Below are 24,519 nucleotides of genomic sequence, written 5' to 3'. Positions count from 1 at the left end.
CTAGTTTGTGCCGCGTGATTCCTCAATGTGTTCATGAAGCAAGAATTTCGCCTTAACCTACAGAGTCACGGGGGATTTTCAAATTGAGGCTTGGTCGCTGTTTCCAATCAACAAATTGAGAGTGAGAGAGTGAGTCTGATAGATGTTGCAATCAACAACTACAGTATATAAACTGGAATCGTTCTGAAACAGACTATGTTTTTAACTGGCATAAGTAAGAATATTGACGGTACACTGGACACATGGACATTTTATAACTTGCACTCGTATTGTGGTTGGTCCTCAAATCGATCCCCATTTGACCTCGCTGTTGCTTATCGTTCATTATGGTACCTAAGGATGTAAATACCGCCATCGCGTGGTGTCCTCACTCCGCATAGGCTACACAAGTCTGTGACGGGTGCTGAATTAAAAAGGTGTTCGCCAAAGAAAGAACTGTGCATGTCTGCTTTCAGTAGGTTATCTCGATGTTCCATATTTAACCGTGTATAAGTGTGTGGAAACGTAAGTCTACCACCTGTGTATACTTGCGTCTCAGTGGCGCCCCCAAATCTGGCCACCCCTGGCTATGTGGCCAACGGACGCAAAATGCATCCAAATTCACACCCATTTTCTCTGTTGAATTGCTCACGGAGTACATATCACACAGATATCACACGAATACCACGTGAAAGAGTGGAACCCGAGATGTCCAATGATATTATCGACGATTTGCTGTAATAAACGGTTTATAAGAAAATTATGTTTAATATAAAATAAATGTAATCATAGTTACATTCTGCGCATAGCAGCCCTGCATCCATCTCCACAGCCATTACTCTCGATGGTATACTATATATCAAAATAAACAGCAGACCTTACCAATATGAGGATATCTTTTGTACCGTAAGCCATGGTCCAATACTTTGCGTTGAAATTCTAACGTAATAGCACCCCAAAATAATGAACTTCCTTTCCATATCAAAGAATCAAAAGTTGGTCATGCACAGATCAACTGTGCTTTTTGGCTAGGCCTACATGGCATCTGCAGATATGTAAGCACATGCTACTTCAGGTCACACATGCAGAGTATAAGGTACATTCTTCATGGTTCAATTAATGACAAGACTTTAGTGAATAATGAATAAAATAGTTATGTCAGTCCATATATGTTTGTAAATGGCTAAGCCATAGAGTATCCCACCATCGTGATTCTTATATTTCCAGATTCCAGACAATCCCACCTATGCAAATATTAATATACTGGCATGCTTCCAGGTGACATGAATGCAAAGAAATCATGAAACACAAAATATCTTCCTTTATATAATGGCTGATCTAAGATATATGCAAGCATTATCACATCATACTTTCCCAGATATAGCCCAGACTGTCTTGAAAATAGCCTAGCATGATGGACAATGACCAAGATAAAAGCTTAAATTTAAAGGTAGTAGAATTAAGAGAATTAGACCTCAAAGGGCTAATACATGTGATATTTTACAGTGGGTGGGTACTATTCATTTAAATGCCTAATGTAAATTCACAACAGTTCATGACATATAATAAAATATAATAAAATAAAATGCAGCACCCACTGCTGTTGTGCCTTTCCTCCCCTCACCTTTTTTTATGAGTATGACCTAAAATAGACTGATTATTAAGATTTGTCATTTAAAAATTCAACAGCCAGGACAAGAACAATAACATGCAGTTATAATGCAAGAGGGCGATAACAGAAAGAAGGACCTTCACAAGAGGTCGAGACAAGCAGTGAGTTTGGGGTCTTCCCAAGTAAGAGAAAGTGAAGTTGTCATTTATCCAGTCTCTCTTTAATATCCTTGGTAGGTTCCACCTCTTCTCTCTTTCTTTCTGTCTCACTCCCTGTTGCTGTCACACACACACACACACAAAAGTTACAGGTAAATCAGGTAAATGGAAGACATAATGATTGAATAAAAATGGTAACTAGTAACACCCCCCCCCCCCCCCCCCCCACACACACACACACACAAAAGTTACAGGTAAATGGAAGACATAAAGATTGAATAAAAATGGTAACTAGTAACACCGCCCCCCCCCCCCCACACACACACACACACACCCTCCCCCCCCACACACAGTTGTTTTGGTGTGCAGTGACCTCACCTGGCCACCCCTCATACAATTTTCTGTGTCTATCAGATGGTTCATGTTGAAAAAATCAATGCAAGAAGATAATGTTTAATGCTGTCCATAGGAAGGGATTATGCAGATTAGGACACAATGGCAAAGAATGCCCTGGAAATTGAAGATGGCATTAGCATGTAAAGTCTATTCTGGCAAGAACACCAGACTCGTGGTATACTGCCCCGTGGGAATGCAAAGAGCTAAAACAAATACACAACCTTCAGGTTTGGGTTACTTATGCTGACACCCTAGACCTCCATTCATAAACCCGTCCTCCTCACCGTTAGGCTGTGACATATTTCCATAGCCATGATTCAGTCGCAAACTATTTTCAGAGAGCTGGAACTTTTATTCATAAACTTCACACCAACTCCAACATCGTGTGCGTAACTTGGCTTTCTAATTAATAACAAATAAATATTGAGCATCTGAGATTCCCTGATAGCTGTTGGTGCACCGCAGCAAATTATGTGCAAAAGTTCACATCACACCTTTTCAGACCGTTAAACTTTCCCTCTGTGTGTGTGTGTGTGTTTATGTCACAGCAGAAAACAGAAACATAACCCTTCGTTTCCTGTGACTCAGGCCGCCTGTTAGGATACTAAACTGAAAGGAATCCAGGGGGATTTTTGTCGCCTGCAGCTCTCTAACGGACTGAGCTACATATTTGCACGGTCACATGTGAAAACCACCCCATCGCCTATATGTAGAAATAAAAACTGCCCCGCCGCGCACCTGAACTATATTCAGATGGAAATCACAAAAGCAGAAAAGTCGTAAATTACAGCCAATTCAAAAATATATTGAGAGTGGAACATACAATGGAAAACAGTTCAGGCGCACTGAACAACGTCGGTTATGTGCGCCCTGGAGGTGACTTCGCGTGTAATCACCCTCTCTCCACGCCGGTGTGTTTATGCGCCGTACAAAAACTTCCTCTTTGCAACCGTTTCATTAAGTGATATTCGGTTTAGTCACTCAGTCAATAAACTTTACTTCCTTGTGCCCCGGGACTCGACCGCATCTGCGATGATTAATGCAGGGCCGTGAGTCACGGACGCACCAGTGTATTTATACACCGTATATAAGGGCTCAAAGCACAGTAGCCCGTCTAAGAGGCGCTTTGCGCAGACAGGAGACTTCACTGAAAAAAAAAAAACCCACACATGGATCCACTTCTGCCATAGAAAACCAAATTACTTTAAGGGACGAATAGTCTCCTAGGTCAGATCATAGTGCCCTTTCATGGTCCTGTATATTTTGAAACTTAAAATTATGAATGAGTGTGTGTTTGGAAAAAATGCTTCTGAGACTTGAATATATGAGGAAACCACAGTTGACCTTGATGGATAAACAAACATGACGTTAAAATGTATAGTCTATATGCAGTCAGTAAAAAGTCAAATTCCACAGGACACGATGTTTAGAAGACTGTCCAAAAATGCACGTGAAATTAAGCAAGTACAAGGAAGTACATAATGTATCTGACCATCCATAATTGTTAAGATCGCACATATTATTGCACAGGACAGATGTACACTTTGCGTGTGAATTTGCATTTGTTTAAGCAAAAACATTCAGACAATTCCGATACCTAAAACATTTATTTCGTTCTAGCGTTCACAGGCAATTCCTGAAGCATGCGTAAAACAGTTAAACATGCCCACCACTTCCTAAAAATGAAGCACATTTCCTCTTCGGTGGCTTACAGACTTGACCTAAGGAGACATAAAAAAAACATAATTCTCCCCCCTTTGCATTTTTCCCTGCCCTAAAATAATCTCATATGTTTTAAAGACGGTGCTAGAATGAGTCACGGGAAACAAGGAAAGTAAAAAGGAAACAAACGCGTGCTCTTTGTAGATACACGATGAATAACACGCGTGACTAATGGCAACGGAATAAACGATCAAAGAATAGTAGGGGTTTGAGATGCGTTCATGACTTGCCCCGGCTTCCTCAGTGTCCGTGACTCAAGTGTGCTGCTTGGCTCTTCGAAGTCTCACCTATGGGGACCTCTGGTGGTAAGTAATATGAACTGCTCTGCGTTTTCCGCTCTACATCCGCACTCCGCAACTTTCATTTAACTTTATCCAGTGCCATACATCAAGTGCCATCTTTAATTACTCCTGTTTCTTTAAAAACAATTATTCAAATGAATAGATCTATCAATTTCAAAAACACAGCTTTTAACAAAGCTATGTCAAGTCAACTTTCAAAACAGACACACACACACACACTCAACAGTACACTCATAAACGGCCTCTCAGGTGTTCTGCTGTTATGTCCATGTCGACTCTGTGATTCATCAGCCTAGGCACCACAACCCTAAAACCACCTACAAGACCCATTATTTGAGCATCAGTCTATGAAATTCCTAAAGGTTGAGACATCAGACCAAAACACACAGACACACTCTCTTTCTCACACACACACACACACACAGAGACATGATTTAAAACAGCATCTCCTTCCCATCTGCCATCTTTTTCTGTTCATGACCACAAAGTAATTCTACTGTCACAATTCTATAGGCTGTATACACAACTATAAGTACTATGAATACTGCAAACTCAGCTCTGTATATGACAATGTGTATAAATGTGAGTATGGTGTTTGTCTTATCTTACTACTGTTTTAGACCTATAGTCTGTACATTTGTACGTTTGTGTGCTGTGTACTGATTTAGTCTTGACTGCTACTGTATCTTGACTCAGGTTCAGCCGGGGTAGGTTTGGTCGCGCGTGCCCCAACAAGGCCATTGTCCATGCAGGCAAAGGGTGGAGGAAGTGTCTCCATGACAACGGGGGTTATCTGCATCCTCCATGTGCTTCCTGTGGAGGTGAGTGAGAAATTAGGCGGCAGGGTGCGGTGGCCGAGACACTACACCAAGAGACAGAGAGAGAGGGAACCCAGGCAGACAGGGCCATTCAGAAGCTACAAACACTCTGGACTGTTTTCTCCTTTCTGTGTGTTTGTGAGAGTGTGTGTGTGTGTGTGTGTGTGTGTGTGTGTGGCAGCCCTGTCAGCCTTTTCACCACAAGAGATGAGTGCCATGGCAGGATGGCACTGACATGCCCCAGAGCGAGGGCGGGGAAGATGCCGCCACCGGCCGTTCAGCTCTGGGCGGCAAGCTGGGTACTGGCACTGGTGGCATTGGCCGGGGCTGCGGTGGCGGTGGCGGTGACGCCATACCCACCAGGGATGCGCCAGGAGAAAGCCTACAGCTTCGGGAGAGGCTTCCTGGGCCTGGATAAGTGCAACGCGTGCATGGGGACCTCTATATGCAAGAAGCTCTTCAAGGAGGACATACGGTAAGGACACTCTCAGGGCAGACCAGTGTGGGAGAGGGGAGACTTAGAAGACTTAACATTTCCTCCAGATTTTTCAGAAACCCTGTAAAGATTACATAAGTACTTACGCTTCAGCACTGAATTCAGGTGGACTATACCAATGAGTGTCTTCCTTTTAAAAACATCACACTTTTCCCTGAGGCTGATTCTCATAAATGGAGTGGTAGGTAATGTCAGCACCAACACTGGATTTGCTGGCAAATGCAATCATCCCAAGAAACAGCCCAACAGGATCCACAAAAAATCTAGATTGTACCAGCACAACAGAGTAGTTTAAGAAGACATCTTGGTTAGAAAATGTAAGCTTTCCTTTTGTACGGTGAAACCGTGTTTAACCAGCATTTGGTATGTTATTATCAAAATATTAACAGAAATGGCACCTTCGACACTTAAAGTGCAAACAATGCTGAGCAATCACCCATGAAAATGGTTGTAGTTTAGAGTTTCCTGATCGCTGTGTATTTGGGAAGTCCAGGGGGATCCCAGTAGTCGTTGGTCACTGCGTACACCCCCCACCTCCCCCGGTCAAAGGACAGGATGTTTGATCAAGCTTGGTTTATTGTTAGCAAGCGGACACCAAAAACACCTGCCTCCCCAGCGCAGGAGTGCCTCTCTGGCTGTTATATGAAAGCTAGAGATAGATAGATAGATAGATAGATAGATAGATAGATAGATAGATAGATACTTTATTGATCCTCAAGGGGAAATTCAAGGGTCTCAGTAACATACAGACATCACACACAACATGTACTACATGTAGCTCCTGTAGCCACCTTCAGCCCATTTGTCAGTGAACAGAGTTGTATCTCACCACCCAACCCCAGCGTTTCCGTTCCTGTCAACCCGATAAGCAAACACGATGGAAGCAAACAAGATCGGCTTCAAAGAGGGCTCAGACATACTGGTGGCTGTGATATACAGGGGATTTGTACTGCCAAAAAACTGACACCTAAACAAACAACAGAGACAAACAGGGACAAAACATAACAATGTTGTACATATTAATCTGGTCCAAAATGCAGAGAGCAGCAAACATTTGTTTGTGCATCTAATGTGATGAAAATCATTTCATCAAATGAAATCATAAGACTCAACAACAGTCCAACATAACAACAGTAGAGTCACAGAGTCGGTGTCAAAGTTGCTCATAAACACCTACATTCCCAATCAAAACAAAAGCAGAAAATCACAGCATCCGTAATTAGCAGCTCTCTAAACAAAACATTTTTTTCCCCAAATTGGTGAGATGTTATGTGGAGCAATTTGAAATATATAGAAAATATCTACAAAACATCTCTCTGTATGTCTACCTCCAGATTTGAGGAGACAGGAATTATGCATGCTTGTCGACATTATTCAAGCTGGAATGTGCAATGTAACAACAAGTTATAATCTATGTATAATTGATTGTCTGTAACTGAATATGTGAGCCAAGAGGTCGTATGTGGATTAGGTGTGTTGAGATTCTCCACCTGCCTCTCTCAGCTTTGACAGATGGCTGTCCTCGGACCTGATACTACCCAAGGCCAGCCGGCAGAGTTACCAAGGCAACCTAACGGATGACTCGGAGACGTGGCGGCCGGTGGTGCTGTCTCGGCTGCTGCCTCCGCTGCGCCACCAACTGTCTGACCGCAGCATCTGCAGCTCGGCTGGCCGGCCCCCGACCTGCAGCATTGAGACAGCACTCAGGGCCACGGCTCGCTTCCAGAGCTGGGCACGCTCACACCTGCTCTACCCCAGCATGGTGCAGGTACACCTGGGGGAAGAAGGGGGGCATGATATCCTTGGGGATATGATTGTAGCTTTACCTAGCATGCTTTATTTACATTTGTATTAGCATATATATTTTTATTTACATTTTGGTTGGTAAAAGTTTGGATAAAGTGTCCGCTAAATACCACAATTATTTACTTGAATATAACAAAGGGATAGACATGTTTAAGCATAGAATGACAAACATTCAATATATCATGTCATCTTATGAAATCCACAATCCACAGGGTCCACATCTATCAAAATGTATATAAAATGTATATTTTCTCTCCATCTGTTGAACTGATTTGATAATTCTTTGAATAGACTAACTCCTCAGTGGGAAGTTTAGAAGTAATTAGTGACTTTCGAGCCCCCCACCCGTAAATGTCAGGTCTCTCCCAGAGATCATTTGGATCCAGTGAGGCTCTGGGCTAATCTCTGAGGGGGCTTTGGTGCTTGTAAGAGCTTGCACAGGTAGATTAACACCAGCCTTACTCTCTACCTCATTTCTTCCTCCGCTCTCGGTGTGCGACACTTATCCCCAGGGTCTGTCCGCCCCTTTGCTCCGATGTCCATCTCAGCGTCTGCTGGACCGTGTGGTGCGGCGCTACGCCGAGGTGCTGGACGTGGGCAGCATGCAGATGAAGCACTTCAGCGACAGGGACAAGCTCCGCCTGCTGTACACGCTGGCCGTCAATCAACACCCACTCATGCTGCAGGTGCGATGTGATGGCGGCGATGGAGAGACAGACAATCAGCCCCCGCGTTCGTTTCCGTGAGCGATCTGCGGCAGCACTGTCATTAAGTGGTCAATAGGCGCACTTGAAAACCTGTCTGGGGAAAAATAAGGTTCACACACAATAGTGCTCCGAGGGAAGAGAACTTTTAGTGGACACAGTGAAGGACACAGAGTACTGTGTCTGAACATTTTTTCCATTTCCATCTTTTTTTCCCCAAAGTTGCAGCAGGCCTTTGTATGTTTCAGGTCTTCATTAACACATGAAGAATATTTTGTGCCACTAACCAATAAGAAGGGCTACCCAAATAACATACATTTCCACAAAGTATTTACCATTTCAGAACTAAAACTATTCATGTATAAGCATCCTGAAGTTTTGTGATCTTTATCATTTCAAGCCTCTTTTCCCTCCTGATTTCTGAGGTGTTACAGGTCTTCAGTAGCACATGATGAATGGGGCAACTACATCCCTGTCTTGGTACTTCCTGTTTTTAACGCACTTCACTTCCCCTCTGCCCACAGATGTTTCCTGGCACAGAAGGATGGCCGTTTCCACGGTACCACGGCTCCTGCGGTCGGCTGGTGGTGTGGGCGGGCACTCGCCCCCTGAGCGCTCTCCGCTCCGCCTCCCTGGAGCAGCGGGCCGACGCGGCCTATCAGCTACTGCACATCGCCCAGGGCCTGGCCACCAACAGCCTGCGCTTCAGGCTCTACTACACCCAGGCGTCGGAGGACATGTTCGGGCTGGCCGATGACGGACGAGTGCTCGTCATGGACGCCAGCGGCGTCGGGGTCATCGACCTGCAGGAAGGTATGATGAACCAGGAAGACGGAGGAAGACTTCAGGGGATCTGGGTGCTGTGGGAGAGAGAGGTGCCACTTGAGTCGGTTGAGAAGTGATTGGTGGTGGGGGAGCTGTGGCGCAACCAGCAGCAGCCCGACCACATAAGGGTCCAAGTGCTCATGGGGACCCCGACCACATAAGGGTCCAAGTGCCCATTGGGACCCCGACCACATAAGGGTCCAAGTGCCCATGGGCACCCCGGTTCCATTCTGACCCATCGTCATTTCCAGATCCCACCCCATCACTCTCATTCCCCATCACTCTCAAATGTTCTATCCGCATACAGTCAAGAGGCCCTAGAATATACTTAGAAATACGAAATGGTGAGGGTGAACACCAAATTCTTTCAAAGATTGAGGGAGTGAGGGTCTCCTTGTGATGAATCCTTGTCCTGAACAAGGCAGTGGAAGCAAGGTTACACCAAGGTCAACACAAAGTACAAATGCACAAACTGAGGAAATATATGGGTCTCGAGATGAGGAACATTGAGGAACTTCTTAATGTAATGTGTCTAAGACGGCAGTGAACCATCTGATAACAATAAAAAGCCAGGCAGAGAAAGTTGGTAAGAACTGCATTACATCACAGAACAGAGTTCTGTCGGCAGACTTAAAAACTTTTTTTTTCTTTTTGGTGAACAAAGCTGCCTCTGTTGAATGAACCGCAGTAGGTTTGCAGGCTCTTTCAATTAGGCTAGTAGTTATAATCCGACATTAATTACTTTTCGGCTCAGATGTGGTGTGCCACGGTACAGCCCTGTCAATTAATTCTCCAGGTTAATATGCTACATTTCGCTCAAGACAGACGGAGCCATTGCAGGGCACTGGTATCACTTCACATATATGCCACACACACACACTACACTGTAAACCACACAAAACCACATCACACACATACTGTGTAATATAGGAATTCTCTATTTGGGGAAACGTTTAGATGTGTGGACAGTTTAGTCGAAGGGCTTTCTCACCAAATTTCCACATAACTAACCGACTATCACATAACTGACAGCCTTACCACTGCATGTGCTGTCTCCCCAAACTACAGCTGTAACACGCCATGATCAATAGCATTGGTTCTATGCAGTTGGAGTCATCATGGTTTCTTTAGTCAAGGCACTGGTGATGGGCAATGGGTCTATCAACAAGTGAAAGAAGTTGAGTAAAAATGATCATTTAAAGCTGTTGAGTTTGAGCGCAACAGCTCGATACAAACAAGTTGACTGTACATATCCAGCCACACTCCACCCCCCCTCCCTCCTGCTAGCATGGCTGAGCTCTTGACATTTAGACACTAATGACTTCTAGGGTCACCCAACAGGACCCCATGCTTTCTCAGAAAAACCACATCATCATCTCTAGTGGTTTGTTTAAGGTCGGATATGAAGGTCGCCTCGAAAATGAATGAAACATTAAACATTAGACCTGCGTATGCCAGATAAACTGAGAAGATGAGAGCATCTTACACAACACTCATGACAGCCTACCAAGCAGTAAGATGATTTAGACAAATTCAGCAATGCGTGGTTCTACCTTTTCTTTTTCACAAATCTTGTATTTATCCCCTACTGTGGCTGGTGTGACAGCTTGTTTTGTTTACAGCAAGCATTCAAACTGCACATCTAATGAATCTGCCAGCTAATAACATAGCAAGAGATCCATAACCTTTGGTGTCTGCTTTTTGGTTTGGTTCGGAGATACCAATAAATGATCTCCAACTGAGTAAGTGCACTGTGTAAAACAAGCCACAGTTCTTGAACTTCAACATACAAAGGTCAGTGACTTAACTCACAAAGCAGCTAAATGTTTTGGCACCTACAGACAAGGCCACATGATTGAAAACAAAACACTGGGGGAAATTTTTAATTTATGCATTGTAACACCCACCAACGTAATAAAAATCAGCACAAAATCAGCACGTTTTAAACGTAATAATCCCACCAACGTAATAACTATTGCCTACTGCCAACGTAATAACCCAATTTCCCACCAACGTAATAATTATTACATTTGCAGGAAGTTATTACGTTGGTGGGAAGGTTAAAAAATTATTACATTTACTTCCTATCAATGTAATAAATCACTGATTTAGTGATATTATATATGTTTTATCAGTTGTAAGGGTATAGTTGTCAATAATTGTCACCATCTAAACCATCTCATGTCGATAAAACTTTGTACCCCCCCCCCCCCCATCCTTTACTTATCCATCAGCTTATTATTCATCACCTCTACTAGGACCCAAGCAAAGCTACATGGACACCCCTTGTGATCTTTTGTTATTATTTTACTTAAATAAATATCATAATTGCAGTCTGTGGCAGCCCTAGAACCATATAGTAAATATTTTTTAAATGTAGTTTATTTATAGGGACTCTTCATGCAAAGTTGATTTGTCATCCATTGTGTGTTTGCCTTACACATAGTTCAACACCTTTGGGGGCCAATCAGATTACTACCTTTAGTTATTTTCATCACCCTTTTTACTGGGGGCCAAGCAGATGTGAATGCACCCAATGTCTTTCTGTCTTCTCTTACTGGGGGCCAAGCAGTAAAGCTACAGTGTTTCTACTCTTCTGACTTATGTTTTGTTAATAAATCGAGGTGTCCCAATAGTTAAAGGCAGAGGCAGAGCCGGTCTTCTTGACTTTAAGGAGATAGGTAAATTACCCCCAGAGCTTAAAAGGCTAGATGATGGGACTGGCATAGAAGCCACACTCAGGAGCAATGGGACAAAGACCTGGCGATTAAAGTACAACCAAACAAAGCTACAGTGATGGCGCAAGTCATTAAAAATGGTGAAGGAAGCTGTGCCAATGCACCAATGGTCTGGTACAGTTTACACAGAGCATTTTAGTCCAGGAAGATTTTACCCAACCCAAAACTAATTGCAACGGAAATCATTTTTGGAAGTGGTGGAACATTGTCAAAATTGCCATCATTTGTGCATCTAGGTCAAAGGCCGAAATTGTTTGGCAGTTATACTGAACTTATTGTACATTGTGATATGCTAATTAGGTAATTTTTCCATAAAAGGATGTAACTTGGTAAACTTGTACAGTTTGGAGCTCTGGGGCCGTATTCACGCAGAATTTTAAGGCTAAAAGTAGCTCCTAACTGGCGAATTTAAGAGCAACAAAAAATAATGGGCGTGTCACTCCTAACTTTAGGACTGCTAATTTTTTTCACTAAAAGTAATTCACAAAGCATTTTAGACCTAAAAGTAGCACCTAAGTCTGGGACAGCTTAAAAGAAGTCGAGAGGACTCTTAACTCACTAAGACCTATTCACAAACCCTTTTTGTAGCATTTCACGTTGCGATGTTTTGAAATGCCTATGCGGCTTCCAATCGCAAGGGAACAATTTTGCATTGTAGGCAGAAAAAGGATGCTATAACGCCACCAACAACAACCACAACTACTCATTGTCAACATGTAAATTAAACGTTTCATTGTGAATCAAATTAAAATGTTCTCCTCTTTGCAAACGTAGGCATAGGCTATGGTGACAGGTTAATTTAATGATGTTGTAAAGATACTGCATCAATCCACATGTTTCATTAGGCTACTAGGCTATTTGTTTTGCCTTAGCCTACTCTTTATTCATTTAGGCCTTTTTATTCAGTTCAGTTTATTCATCATCTTCCGTCCTTCGCATTACCTGTGTAGCGCATGCATTCAGACCTGTCACCTGTCACTCATCATCGTAAAAGGCTTTGTGAATATGGCCCCTGAACATTTTCAGATATAAATCCATTATCAAAAACCCTAATGGTCGCTGAGGTAATCAGGGACGCATACCGTTTTAAAAATACCGAGGTCCAAAAACCAAGGACCCCCCCCCCCCCCCCATAATGATAACTGCATTAATGGACATTAAGTAGGCTAGAGACGGTGAAGGGAATGGAGGGTTGGCTATGGCCTCCGGATTTCTTGCCAAGTTACAGGAACATAAAAAAGAACCAATTTTGACCACATGCTACGTTGTGATTGTTAGAAGACAGAATGCTGAGATGGTTGGAGACCGCAAAAAGGCTTTGAATGGCAGGCATTGAAAAGAAGTTGCTGCAGCGGTCTTTGACTTGTATTATTACAGTGCATGAAAATGTACTGTACTGTTCTTCCTAGGCTTCTTCTTCTTCTAACGCGTTTAATGCCGCTTCAACCGTTTAACGTAGAAACTTCATTCAAACTATGTTATGTAGGTCTTACTTAGGACATGAGTGCTATGTATGTTTCATCTTTGTAACTTTTATACTTTTTAAACTATTAATTAAAAACTAATCAAAATTTCCCCATAGATTGGGCTGATGACATCACAATAAAGCCGTTAAGCAATTAGAATCCTATGCCAGGTGGTCAGACCACCTGGATTAACTGCCAGTCTCAGGCTTTAAGCATACAAACTGGCTCTATTAAGACTACACATCCTGTTCAACTGTTTCCTCTGCCAAAAACTGTTTCAAAATAAAAGTCCGCACTACAATATTTCACTGTTAAACAATTTAACCCTTTAAACTGCTGAACTTTTTGACTGTTCAGCCATTGTAACTGTTACTTGTCATCAACTATGACTCCTACCTACTGTAGCTAGTTAGCATGGTTAACATGTTAGCATTGCTAACATTATTAGCATTTTTAGCAAAACTGCTAAAAATGATTAGCTAAGTAACATGGTTAACATTGTTAGCATGTTAGCATTGTTAGCATAACTGCTAAAAATGATTAGCTGAGTAAGCTAAGCCACATGGTTAGCATAGTTAGCATTGTTGACATAGTTGGCATAGTTAACATTGTTGACAAAACTGCTAGAAAACATTAGCTAAGTTAGCTAAGTAACATGGTTAGCATAGTTATCATGTTAGCATAGTTAGCATTACTGCTAATAATGATTAGTTAAATTAGCTAAGTTACATGGTTAGCATAGTTAGCATGGTTAATATTGTTAGCATTTTTAGCAAAACTGCTAGAAAACATTAGCTAAGTTAGCTAAGTAGCATTTTTTATATAGTTAGCATTGTTAGCATAGTTTAAATTGTTAGCATAACTGCTAGCAAACATTAGAGCCATTCCAACTTTCAGTTATTGTCAAATATCTACCTATACACAGCCATTAACGTATTTGAATAGCAACATTCATTAAACTTTCAGTCTGTCAACAACTTTTAAACTATTTACATTCAACTTTTAAACGGTCTACTTTTAAACTATCATTTAACTATCTATCTATTAAACTAGCCGTCTATCAACAACTTTTAAACTATCTACATTCAACTTTTAAACAGTCTACTTGTAAACTATCTATCTATTAAACTAGCTGTCTATCAACAACTTTTAAACTATATCTATCAATCTACTTTTAAACTATCAACTTTTATTAAGCTATGCAACCACCATATCTATCCTAGCATCACCGTAGTAACCATCTCTGTATTATCTATTTTAACTATACATGATATTTTACATCACAACTTTTACATTTTCATGCACTGGTAATTCCTTGGAATTGCATTTCTAGTTATGACCGCCGCACTAACAACAGCGGTCATATACATGGATTTCTATGCAACGTCACGAAAACATGCATGCGCAACCAAGAGGCAGAAAGCACCATAGAACAGCATAGAGCAATGCAAAAGAGCACAAGAATAAAATTAGTTTTTGTGCTGAAAACTGCACCAATTCGAAATCACGATGGTTAGAGAATGTTAAATATGTTCAATATCCCTAACGGAATGCATGTCTTCGCCAAAAATGTCAAAATACAATGTTATATTAATAATGCAAATGAACGGCAAACTTTGAAATATAGTCTAAAATGAGATGTTATTATCATTGAGACAACAGTGGTATACAAAACAATCCGATTGTAGCTTACAGCAGCCGACTATTTAGGTTAAGTTTATAACGTTGTGGACGGCCACCAAGCGTCTTCTGCCCCATGGCTGCATGCACATTTAGTTTTGTTGGTAAACAGGAAACCCGTGTATAGGTTTAGTCAGATTTTATTTTTTTTCCTTCAATGAATTTCTGTCAACGATTTCCGGGACACTTTGATCCGTTGCCCACCCGCCGCACTGGGCCCCCCAAAAGGAGGTAGGCCGGACACAGTTTTCTGTGAATATCTCGAGAATTTCTCCAGTGTAACTTTCTCTATACCAGACCTAATGCAAAACATAAAAACATTTCTACATATATAGCAGTCACATACCCTGAAAATGAACGTTATTAGTTTTACAGTTGAATTCAAAACTCATCTCACGCCACTGCTTTTGAAATGTTTTTGTCTTTTCTTTGGAAATTAATCTGAAGCCTCTGCACCGTCACAGCGCCATCGACTGGCCTGGCATATGCACTACAGGGCTTTCTGTTGGTTTCACTTCTTCATGTGGACGCGGGTTTCTTTTTTTACCAGTGTGTGAATTTCCCCTTGGGGATCAATAAAGTATCTATCTATCTATCTATCTATCTATCTATCTATCTATCCGTTATTAAAGGTGTGAAAGCAGTAAGAACATTATATACTCGTTGGTTTTGTGTGGACGTAGCCTAAATGTCTAAGTTGATTTTGTTGTTGGATGTGAACATATACAATGACTGACTAACATAAAAAGAAAAACTTGTGAAAAGGATGTGGTCATGAGGATATTCGCCGAGGGATACACTTGCCATTACACCTCAGTCCAACAGATGGTGGTGGTAATGCACTCCGTTTGCAAACTGCTAAAAAAAAACTCACTGAAGTAGAAGAACAGGCCAGTGAACCCTTCTTCTTTTCTGGTGAGCTTTTTTTGGCAGTTTGCAAACAGCCTATGGAAACAGTGGCTGTGGACATGTATCCAAAACAAGAGCCTATGATGTTAAAGAAGTGGGAGCAATAACTTCTAACACAGTAGTCTAATATGTTCGTGTAGCATGATCACATGAAAATCAACACAATTAACCCAATTATCCTACAGATCATAGCTGACCGGGCTACAGTGTAGCCTACTGCCACAGCTCTACACAGTCCAAATGTAAAACCAAACAGAAGTTGCAGCATGCTCACTGAAAACACGGTTGTGCAAACTATCTGTTTAAAAAGATGTCTTTATCATTACACAACTTTTCCAGCCTTTTGTTGCCCTTGTCCCAAATTTGTTGAGATGTGTTTCTGGCGTTAAATTCAAAATGTGCTAATATTTTGCATAAAATAGTCAATTTCTCTCCTTCAACAAATGATATGTAGTCTTTGAACTATTCTCAATTAAATATAGTGTTGATATGAGTTGTAAATCATAGCATTCTTTTTTATTCACATTTTACAAAGCGTCCCAGCTTTTTTGGAATTCAGGTTGTATAAGAATGTTGTTAACTAAATATTCCATTTGATGTCATAATGCACTCAAGCAGACATACCAGAGCCCGAGAGACTTCGCCAAACAGCTATTATGTCTTTATGCAAATTCCGGAATGTGAACTAGTGAAACATAAGTTAGAAGGGTAGAAACAGCGCAGCTTTACTGCTTGGCCTCCAGTAAGAGAAGGTAGAAAAACAATTATTGCCTATTCAGTAATCTTCTTGGCCCCCACTAAAGGTGTTAAACTATGTGTAAGGCAAACACAATAGATGCCAAAGCAACCAGGGACCTGTCCCTATAAATATACTACATTTAAAAAAGATTTACTACACGGTTCTAAGGGCTGCCACAGACTACAGTTATGGTATTTAAGTGAAATAATAACAAAAGAACACAAGGGGTATCCTTGTAGCTTTTGCTTGGTTGAATTTAATACCTTTTAATACCTTTTTTAATACCTTCACAATATTTTTTTAATACCAACACGACTTTGAGCTGCAACTCGCGGCAACCTTTCAAAATTCAGTGTTGGGGGTTACTAATTATAAAGTAACGGATTACTATAATTTTGTGTAAGAAAGTGTAGCAATGCTTACAATTCAAATCAAGTATCTATTATTACAGTTACTGGATACTTTGTTCCTTTTTTGGCTTCAATAAAAACACTGGCCTATACACAATTATTTGTTATTTAAGCTTAATCCTAACCCAAGATAAAAAGTTATTTCATTGTTATGTGTAGGAAGAGCACACACCACTTCTCCAGCACTAAACTCTTTCTTTCACTATCATTCTATCTCAATCAAGACAAAATGACAAATGAAAATCAGAAAAGGTTTACTGGACTTTCTTCCAAATAGGCCCACGACCATACACAGTACACACACACACACACACACACACCATTGCTGTCTCATATACTTTTTCAGTCAAGGTATTGAATAGGTGGTCACATTTTACAAAAATACTAATTATTGATGGGGTGCTGCTGGAGAATGTGGTAAAATACTTTTGGAGAAAGTGATAAAATACTTTTGGGCCTGCATGCTCCCCGTGACGAAAATTTTGAAAAATAACCCCTTAAATGATGACTTCTGGGGAAATGTGGAAACTAATTGATAAATTGACTTAAAATATATTATATTATAATATATTGATAGCATATTACAATACAGCCTATAAAAACCTACACAGGTTGTTATATCAACTAATTTTAAGCAAGTCTATTGGGACTTTGATCTCATCACATAATACATCAAGGGAGTAAGCCTATAGCTCCTGAGCAAGCTTTGAATAATGTAAAGGTCACACCTGTTAAACTAACCTTAACATTACATTTACTGAGGGTAGAACATTTTAAATATAGCCTAAACCTTATCTTATAGCCTGAACAAAACAACACTGTCAGGCCTATGTTTTACCTCTATATTCTGTAGTCATTGCAAATAACCCCTTATAACATGTACATCTGTTTACATGTTATATTCTTGTTTTCCCTTTCATTTAATTATATATCTGTTTGAATGAAATGCCCTCTGCCTTTATGGGCTTTTATTATTTGAAAAGGGGTTATTGTGATACTGTATGTAGGCCTAGTTTAGGCTGTCTGCTGCTCTTACAGCCTGTGTCATTTAAAACGCGATGGCGCAAATTATTACTTTTTTGGATGACAATGACAACTCCACCTCTGACTACGTCTGCACTTTCTTGTTTGCTGGCTAGTAGACTCTATATGTGACAAACATTTATTGTCTTTTTACAGACGTGGCAATAAGCCTCTTGGCTGTTGCCAACTAGCCTCAGCCAGTCTTTGAATCTCAAGTCCTCTAACCAAATGTCCGAAAAATTGCATTTTCCCATGACAATAGTATCGAACTTTTGGCAACAAGTTTGGCAGCAAGCTAGCCGGATATCCAGTGAGTTTGAGGGGGCGCTAAAAGTTTTTACCGCGAACGCACACACTGACATATCGCTCAGGTCCTGCTCACACATAATTACCGGTAATATAATATAAATAAATCCACGCAAATTTTAGGAGATAGGCCTGCACTTAACACAAATGGAAAACCTCATAGTTAGTGGTTCGAAAATTTAATACCTCATCAGATGACGTTTATTACCTTTTAATACTTTTAAATGGCCTTAAATTTGGCTAATTTCATTTACTACCTTTTAATACCTTTTACAACCCCGCGGACACCCTGTTGTAAATGTGAAGTAGAGATAAGTAAGGGGTAAAACAGATATAATATCACTAAATCAGTGATTTATTACATTGGTGGGAAGTTAAATGTAATACTTTTTTAACCCTCCCACCAACGTAATAACTTCCTGCAAATGTAACTAGATGTACCGCATAGCGGTACAACATATGACCGCCGCTCAGTCCTGTACATCCGTTCCGCGAAAATAAATCACACTTCAATTTGTCTCCATATTTTACTCCATCCCCCACTCTTGAAACTTTCGTGTATGCTTGTTTGGCATGCCTGAGTGTGTGTGTGCGGCTGCACAGAAAGTAGCCTGCTGGTGCTGAAAAGGTGAATAGATTGTAGAATAGCCAAAGAAGATGTAGCATTGTTATAAAACCTTTAAAATCTCTAAACAATCACAAGTAGGGCAGTTCATCACAGTTCATCCATTGCAACTGGATTGATGAAAGGTCACTTACACAGGCTGTATTTGGGAAAAGCAAAAGGTATCAGCATAATGTTATTTATTTATTATTTTTTTTATTTATTAACAAAAACATCTCTGTCAGTTCCATGCCGTTTTCAACAGCTATCAAAAACAAAGGTCAATTTTGGATTTATTGTGAATGTTTCTTCTTCTACATAAGATTTTAGTCATCTTTTGTTCATGTAATATTTTATTGTCAATGCACAAATTAAGTAACAGTAGTCTGAAACGTTATTGTTAATGCACAAATTAAGTAACAGTAGTCTGAAACGAAATGCTGTTTTACATCTAACCAGTGGTGCAAATAACTGACATGTCCAAATGGGCCTTGATGAAATGCGTCGCTAGACTGTTCATACACATTTTAACGGGCCAAAGTTGAAGAGCTGTTGTCCGTTATTGTTCGTGCAAATATAGGCTGATTCATGTTCCCTTGCATTGTGTAACTGAGGTCCATGGCTAGTCTGGCACCAAGCTCAATCTTTTAAGAAATCAAAAAATAAATAGCGGGCAGATCAGGCTGGGTTCACCCAGCCTAGTCCATAGGCACCCGATATTGTTTAATTTTCCGATTGAGATATCCACGCTTTGGCTATTCTAAATGCAAAAATGCATCAGGGAGTTATGACAAAACTGTAACTAACAAACTAGATCCTAATAGAAAGCTGTTAGCTTCCCTAAGCTACAGGTAGGCTAAGGTAGGCCTATTTACAACATAAATTGTCAATAGGCTATGCTGGCGACACAAATAAAATCTCTTTTGGAAACCAATGACTTACGCCTTACAGTATCAAGCGGACTTAAACTGCCATATCGTGGCGAAAAGTTGTAATAAAATTCACGCAGCTCCATGAGTCAAAGAAAGCGCGAATGAAGTAGCCACTTCTAAATGGGACCCACTACCCAGTAGCTTAAGGTGTGTTGCTAAAGCAGCCATAATGAAATGAAGGTGTCATTGTTTGGATACTTCACACACACGTGCTTTTTAATTTCACAGACTACAACTACCAAGCTGGAATCAAAGCACATCGATTCCCCTCTCACACCCTGCACGCATGTATAGGCAAAACTGTATCAGACCGGTGTAACGTTGGTAAATCTTCCATCGCACAGAATGATTTTTGTAGCACGTGCAACAAATGACAGTCGAAAGATTCGATTACAGTGCTGCTATCAATTTGCTTGGTATAACCGCATTATAGTTTTCTACAAATGCAATCAATCAAATTGGCCTCCATCACTCAACCAACGCTAACGGTAACATTACCTAGGTCCTTATTGATATTATAAGATTAACCTACCAGCAGTAAAAACCAAGCATGTCCGATAAACATCCTCAGATTTATTTCGGCTTAAAAAAGAAATGGGAATTACATTTCATGTGAACATAGTCCTATCCTTATTAGACGTTCTCTGCAGTACAGTCCTTGTAGAAGCGTCCATTGTTTTTCCAACCCACTTTTAACTTCCAACAAAATTACGTCTCACTGCAACAATGCGCCATCTAGTGGACAAACGACTACTTATCGCCAATACTGGAAATGCAGCCATGATGATGATGATGAATATTTATTTTGGCTTTCTTTCAATCCTACTGAATTTGTAATTATTTATCGGCCGTTCTAATACCGATAGTATGTGGGTGCCTGTGTGTGTGTGCTTGTGTATATGTGTGCACCGCCATCTACAGGCCAATGAGTGTAGTCACTAAATGTACACATAACCTAATTTTTTTTAGACCCCCCCCATGGATGAAATTCTACGAAACTTGGCATACCCCCAGAGAATGCCAGGTCAATCATACACATACAATTTGGTGCAGTTCTGAACATCTTAACTGAAGATAGGGGCGATTAAAGCAGAATAATATAGCATTTTAAATTTTTACCAGGGGGGTGCAAATCACAAATGAGTGATTATGGGCCAGGTTGATGTGGGCCCTTGAGACCAACATACCATAAAAGATTCTTCATCCTCAGTGCCACGGTTCAGGTAGTTATTTAGGAAAAACTGCTTTTTTTGCGGTTCGGGGCCCCCCTGACAAAACAAAATTTTTCCGTAAAAGTCTAGTGGGGCTACATACCCACCAAATTTCATGTGCCCTGGTGGTTCGGTGTCCCGGGTATCGTTGACCAAAAATTCAGGAAGTAGATGACGGGGGGGGGGGGGGGGGGGGACGTTGACAATCCCTATATGACCGCTTCGCTAGCGGCGGTCATAATAATTATTACGTTGGTGGGAAATTGGGTTATTACGTTGGCAGTAGGCAATAGTTATTACGTTGGTGGGAAATTATTACGTTGGCAGGATTATTACATTTAAAACGTGTGATTTTGTGCCGATTTTTATTACGTTGTTGCTAAGTTATTACGTTGGTGGGTGTTACAATGCATCATGTTATAACTCCTCCCACTCCCTCATTTGAAGATGAATGTAAACATCTTCCCGTCTTCTCTCTCACAACAGGGCTTCCCCCCGATGACGACCACACAAGTGTGACAGACGTCTTCTCCTGCCTGAGCGGCTCTTGCGAGAGGCCTCGCCCGTGTTCCACGGTGCGGCCATCACAGAGCTTCGCCCTCCTATGCCGGAACGTTCTCCCGCGCCTGCTGCCCTCCAGGGACCTGCAGCAGTCCCTGCGCCTGCCCAGCAAGACTGCACAAGAGCTGGCCAGGTGTGCTGATGGCGCCCGGTCTGACGCAGAGGTCACCCAGGCTGCACACTCCCTGATGGACATCCTCAGGACTATGAGGTCGTGCAGCCCTCTCTACGGCTACAGATACCCAGAATGCATCTACAACGACAGATTCTGATACATCTGAAAAGAAGGAGCAGGGCCTCTTGACTTGCACAGGGATTATTGGCAGGATGGGAGTAGGCCGGAAGCAATCACTTGTGTAAAAACAAATGGACAAAAAGTCAGCCAGGTTGAGGTAGGATTTTCCAGGCTTGCAGAGGTGCGTTTCAATCAGACTTATCGATCTTGGTACTGACATTACACTAAAAGCAAAGACACAATGCTTGTTGCATCGGTTATCACTTCAGGGTGGAAAGCACAACATATTCATAACAGCACATCATATTGCACAAGCAAAACTCTGAAATCCCCAAAGTCAGCCATAATTGAATACTCAACACAGGAGAGTGGATTTCAGTAATAAAGACAACTTTGTTTAATAACGCATAAAACATCCTTCAAACAATAAAACAATCTTACTGAGGGTTTTCTGTACAACGCTTGCTAAGCAGTTTTATTTATATATAGAAAACGTAAGAGGAGAAAATGCTCAAAATGACATTGCTCCTTAAAATTTAATGGCAGGTACTCTGAAAAAAATAACAGCATTCCATCAACAAATACTTTCAAGCAATAAATATGCATTTATAAATAGTGTAAATTTACAACAAGATTAGAAACAAAACAAAAATCACAAATTAAAGTTTATTTCTTAGTCTATGTGCAACCCATTGTTCTTTGTGACGTGGCTGTTATCTTTCTTTTTTCTCTTATCTTGTCATTTTTATTCCCCTAACAAACAAAAAACATAAGACAGGTGAACATAAAAGCTGTAAAAAAATTATACCACCTAACTTTTCACATTACAAATTTTTTTTTTATATTTTTATTTTATTTTTTTTCCGCTGCCCAAAGAGACCTTAAATCTTCTACCTACCATACAAAATACCAGCTAGGCTAGTACTCATTTCACAGAGAAAATGAGATTCAATACGAAAGAAAAAAAAAAAAAAAAAAAAAATCATGTATCAGCCATACATGAAATAAAACTTAAAAGGGAAAACAAAATGAAGAAAATCAAAGAGAAAAGGGGGTCAAGTCAGTAGTCTTTGAGTGATGTTGCCAGTTGTGACATAATATATACAAAAACTTTATTTTCAGTAATTCTGTCCATTTTTTTGTCAAAGTCTTTTTTTCCACTAAAAGAAATTGAGCTGAACCAGCCAGAAACAGTCCTGGAGACCGGTAACAGGGAGACAGAGCGAGTGAGAAAGAGACAGACGAGAGAGAGAGAGAGAGAGAGAGAGAGAGAGAGAGAGAGAGAGAGAGAGAGAGAGAGAGAGAGAGAGAGAGAGAGAGAGAGAGAGAGAGAGAGAGAGAGAGAGAGAGAGAGCGCGAGAGAGAGAGCGAGAGAGAGAGAGCGAGAGAGAGAGAGAGAAAGAAGGAGGGAGAACAGGGTCTACCCCCTGCTTGACGGGGTTGATGCTGCACTCTTGGCAGGTTGCATAGACAAGTATCTCTCAGCCAGCAGCCTCGAGGGGGGTGGGGCTGGACCTGGGGAGGAGGGTGGTGGTGGTGGAGATGGTGGTGGTAGTGGTTGGATTGGGTGGTGGTGTCAGGGAGGGACGATGACTGGACCAGGTGGCAACCGGTGAGCAGGCAGGGTGGGTGGGTGGGTGGTTGGTTAAGGGTCCGCTACAGAAACCAGTGGTGTGGAGCTGGGTCACTTTTCCTGAATATCAGAAACGGCTTCATTTAAAAGTTCCTGGGCGTTACTATTGTCCTCAGAACCAGAAAATGTTAATGTCAAGATGAGGGCGAGGGCAGAGGAGGTGCCTGGATGAGAGAAAGAAAGAAAAAGAAAGAAAGAAAGAAAGAAAGAAAGAAAGAAAGAAAGAGAAAACAAAACAAGAGGATTACTTGAACAGATCCCATACAATAGGCCACAACAGGAATTTGTGCACTACCGCAAATACAGTGCAGATGGCAATTACAAACTCTAAGTGGCATCGAAAGGCCTTGATGACTGCCCTCAGTAGCAATATTTATTTAGGATGAATCTGTGGTTAATGTGTGGTGAAGATGAGGAATACGTGACATTCTTATGTGTGGATCAGGCAAAGGATGATTCACTGTTGCGGACTAGTCATAGTCTGTATTACTTGCAGATGTGAGCTTGGTGACGGTCACAATGACTTGCAGGTTTTAACTAGACTGGTCATATATATACTTGGTAGGACTAGCCAAGAAAGAACTAATTGGAAGAGCTAAAGGAGGATGACTAAGATGAAGACAGCTGGTCATAGATTTGGATGCTCTACAAAGTGTTACACCGGATTACCCCCAGATGACCTGAATGATTAATCCTACATTCATAGCAAAGTCCAAAAAGTTATGAGCAGAATTTGGGTGACTATAGAGCGCAACAATCCTGCCCACAGCTGATTCCGGAAGTAAGAATACAACATTTTTTTTCTATTGACACTTGGAATATAAGCCATAAAATCGTAACTGTCCATGGTAGACTTAAAACCAGCTACGCCATGACTAAGCGATTGTACATGCTCATATAGACGCCAAAAGTTAATGGGGCATCAACCTTGTTTTGAGAAAATGTTTTAAAATGTTTTATTAGCGATTTAACGGAAAAGTACTACACTACCCAAAATCCTAATGTTGTAAAAGCCAATAAAAGCAATGCCTTTGATTGGTAGAGATCATTGTTGCATTGGAAATGTTTATGCCACTGTTCCTGTCGTTTCGTTAATCACTGGAGAGTCAAGATGGATACCGAGGCTGTCAGAATCGGTGTGTGGCCGTCCGATAAAAACTGACTTACTAATGTGAACCGGCCGTGCAGCGTGTGACATACTAATGTGAACTGGTCGTGAAGCGTGTGACTTACTATTGTGAACTGGTCGTGCAG

General features: G+C 41.1%; 2 protein-coding genes and 1 long non-coding RNA gene across 8 annotated transcripts in view; 1 reads left to right on the top strand and 2 right to left on the bottom strand.

The window, feature by feature from the left end:
* The first annotated feature begins 5,048 nt into the window (after window positions 1–5,048).
* dipk2b (divergent protein kinase domain 2B) lies at window positions 5,049–22,088 on the top strand. 2 transcript variants are annotated; one of them, XM_042084716.1, is made up of 5 exons: window positions 5,049–5,462; window positions 6,987–7,251; window positions 7,802–7,975; window positions 8,518–8,806; window positions 21,323–22,088. In XM_042084716.1, exons 1-5 carry the CDS (start codon window positions 5,212–5,214, stop codon window positions 21,667–21,669), a joined length of 1,326 nt encoding a protein of 441 aa, XP_041940650.1. In that variant the 5' UTR covers window positions 5,049–5,211; the 3' UTR covers window positions 21,670–22,088. The 2 variants fall into 2 exon arrangements, with proteins under 2 accessions (XP_041940650.1, XP_041940651.1); XM_042084717.1 differs by lacking the exon at window positions 7,802–7,975.
* LOC121704101 lies at window positions 7,159–20,869 on the bottom strand. Its single transcript, XR_006030238.1, has 3 exons — window positions 20,813–20,869; window positions 7,759–8,853; window positions 7,159–7,257 (listed from the first exon to the last, which is right to left on the bottom strand). It is a non-coding gene; the product is annotated as an uncharacterized LOC121704101 (long non-coding RNA).
* The window catches only part of kdm6a (lysine (K)-specific demethylase 6A), a 74,501-nt gene continuing 71,983 nt past the window's right edge, over window positions 22,002–24,519 (bottom strand). For all 5 annotated transcript variants that reach the window (XM_042084706.1, XM_042084708.1, XM_042084707.1 and 2 more), the window contains one exon: window positions 22,002–23,429. In XM_042084706.1, the coding sequence (XP_041940640.1) occupies window positions 23,400–23,429 (30 nt within the window). In that variant the 3' untranslated portion in view covers window positions 22,002–23,399. The remainder of the gene's footprint in view (window positions 23,430–24,519) is intronic.

Source organism: Alosa sapidissima, chromosome 2 (assembly GCF_018492685.1).
Source record: "Alosa sapidissima isolate fAloSap1 chromosome 2, fAloSap1.pri, whole genome shotgun sequence".
Classification (NCBI taxonomy): Eukaryota; Metazoa; Chordata; class Actinopteri; order Clupeiformes; family Clupeidae; genus Alosa; species Alosa sapidissima.
The sequence above is the reverse complement of the archived record's forward strand: the minus strand, read 5'-3'. Positions and strand labels throughout refer to the sequence as shown.

Coding starts and splice junctions, on each gene's coding strand:
- dipk2b (XM_042084716.1), top strand. CDS start 5,212: ATGGCACTGACATGCCCCAGAGCGAGGGCGGGGAAGATGCCGCCACCG. Junction 5,463..6,986: donor CTCTTCAAGGAGGACATACG/GTAAGGACACTC, acceptor TGCCTCTCTCAG/CTTTGACAGATGGCTGTCCT. Junction 7,252..7,801: donor TCTACCCCAGCATGGTGCAG/GTACACCTGGGG, acceptor ACTTATCCCCAG/GGTCTGTCCGCCCCTTTGCT.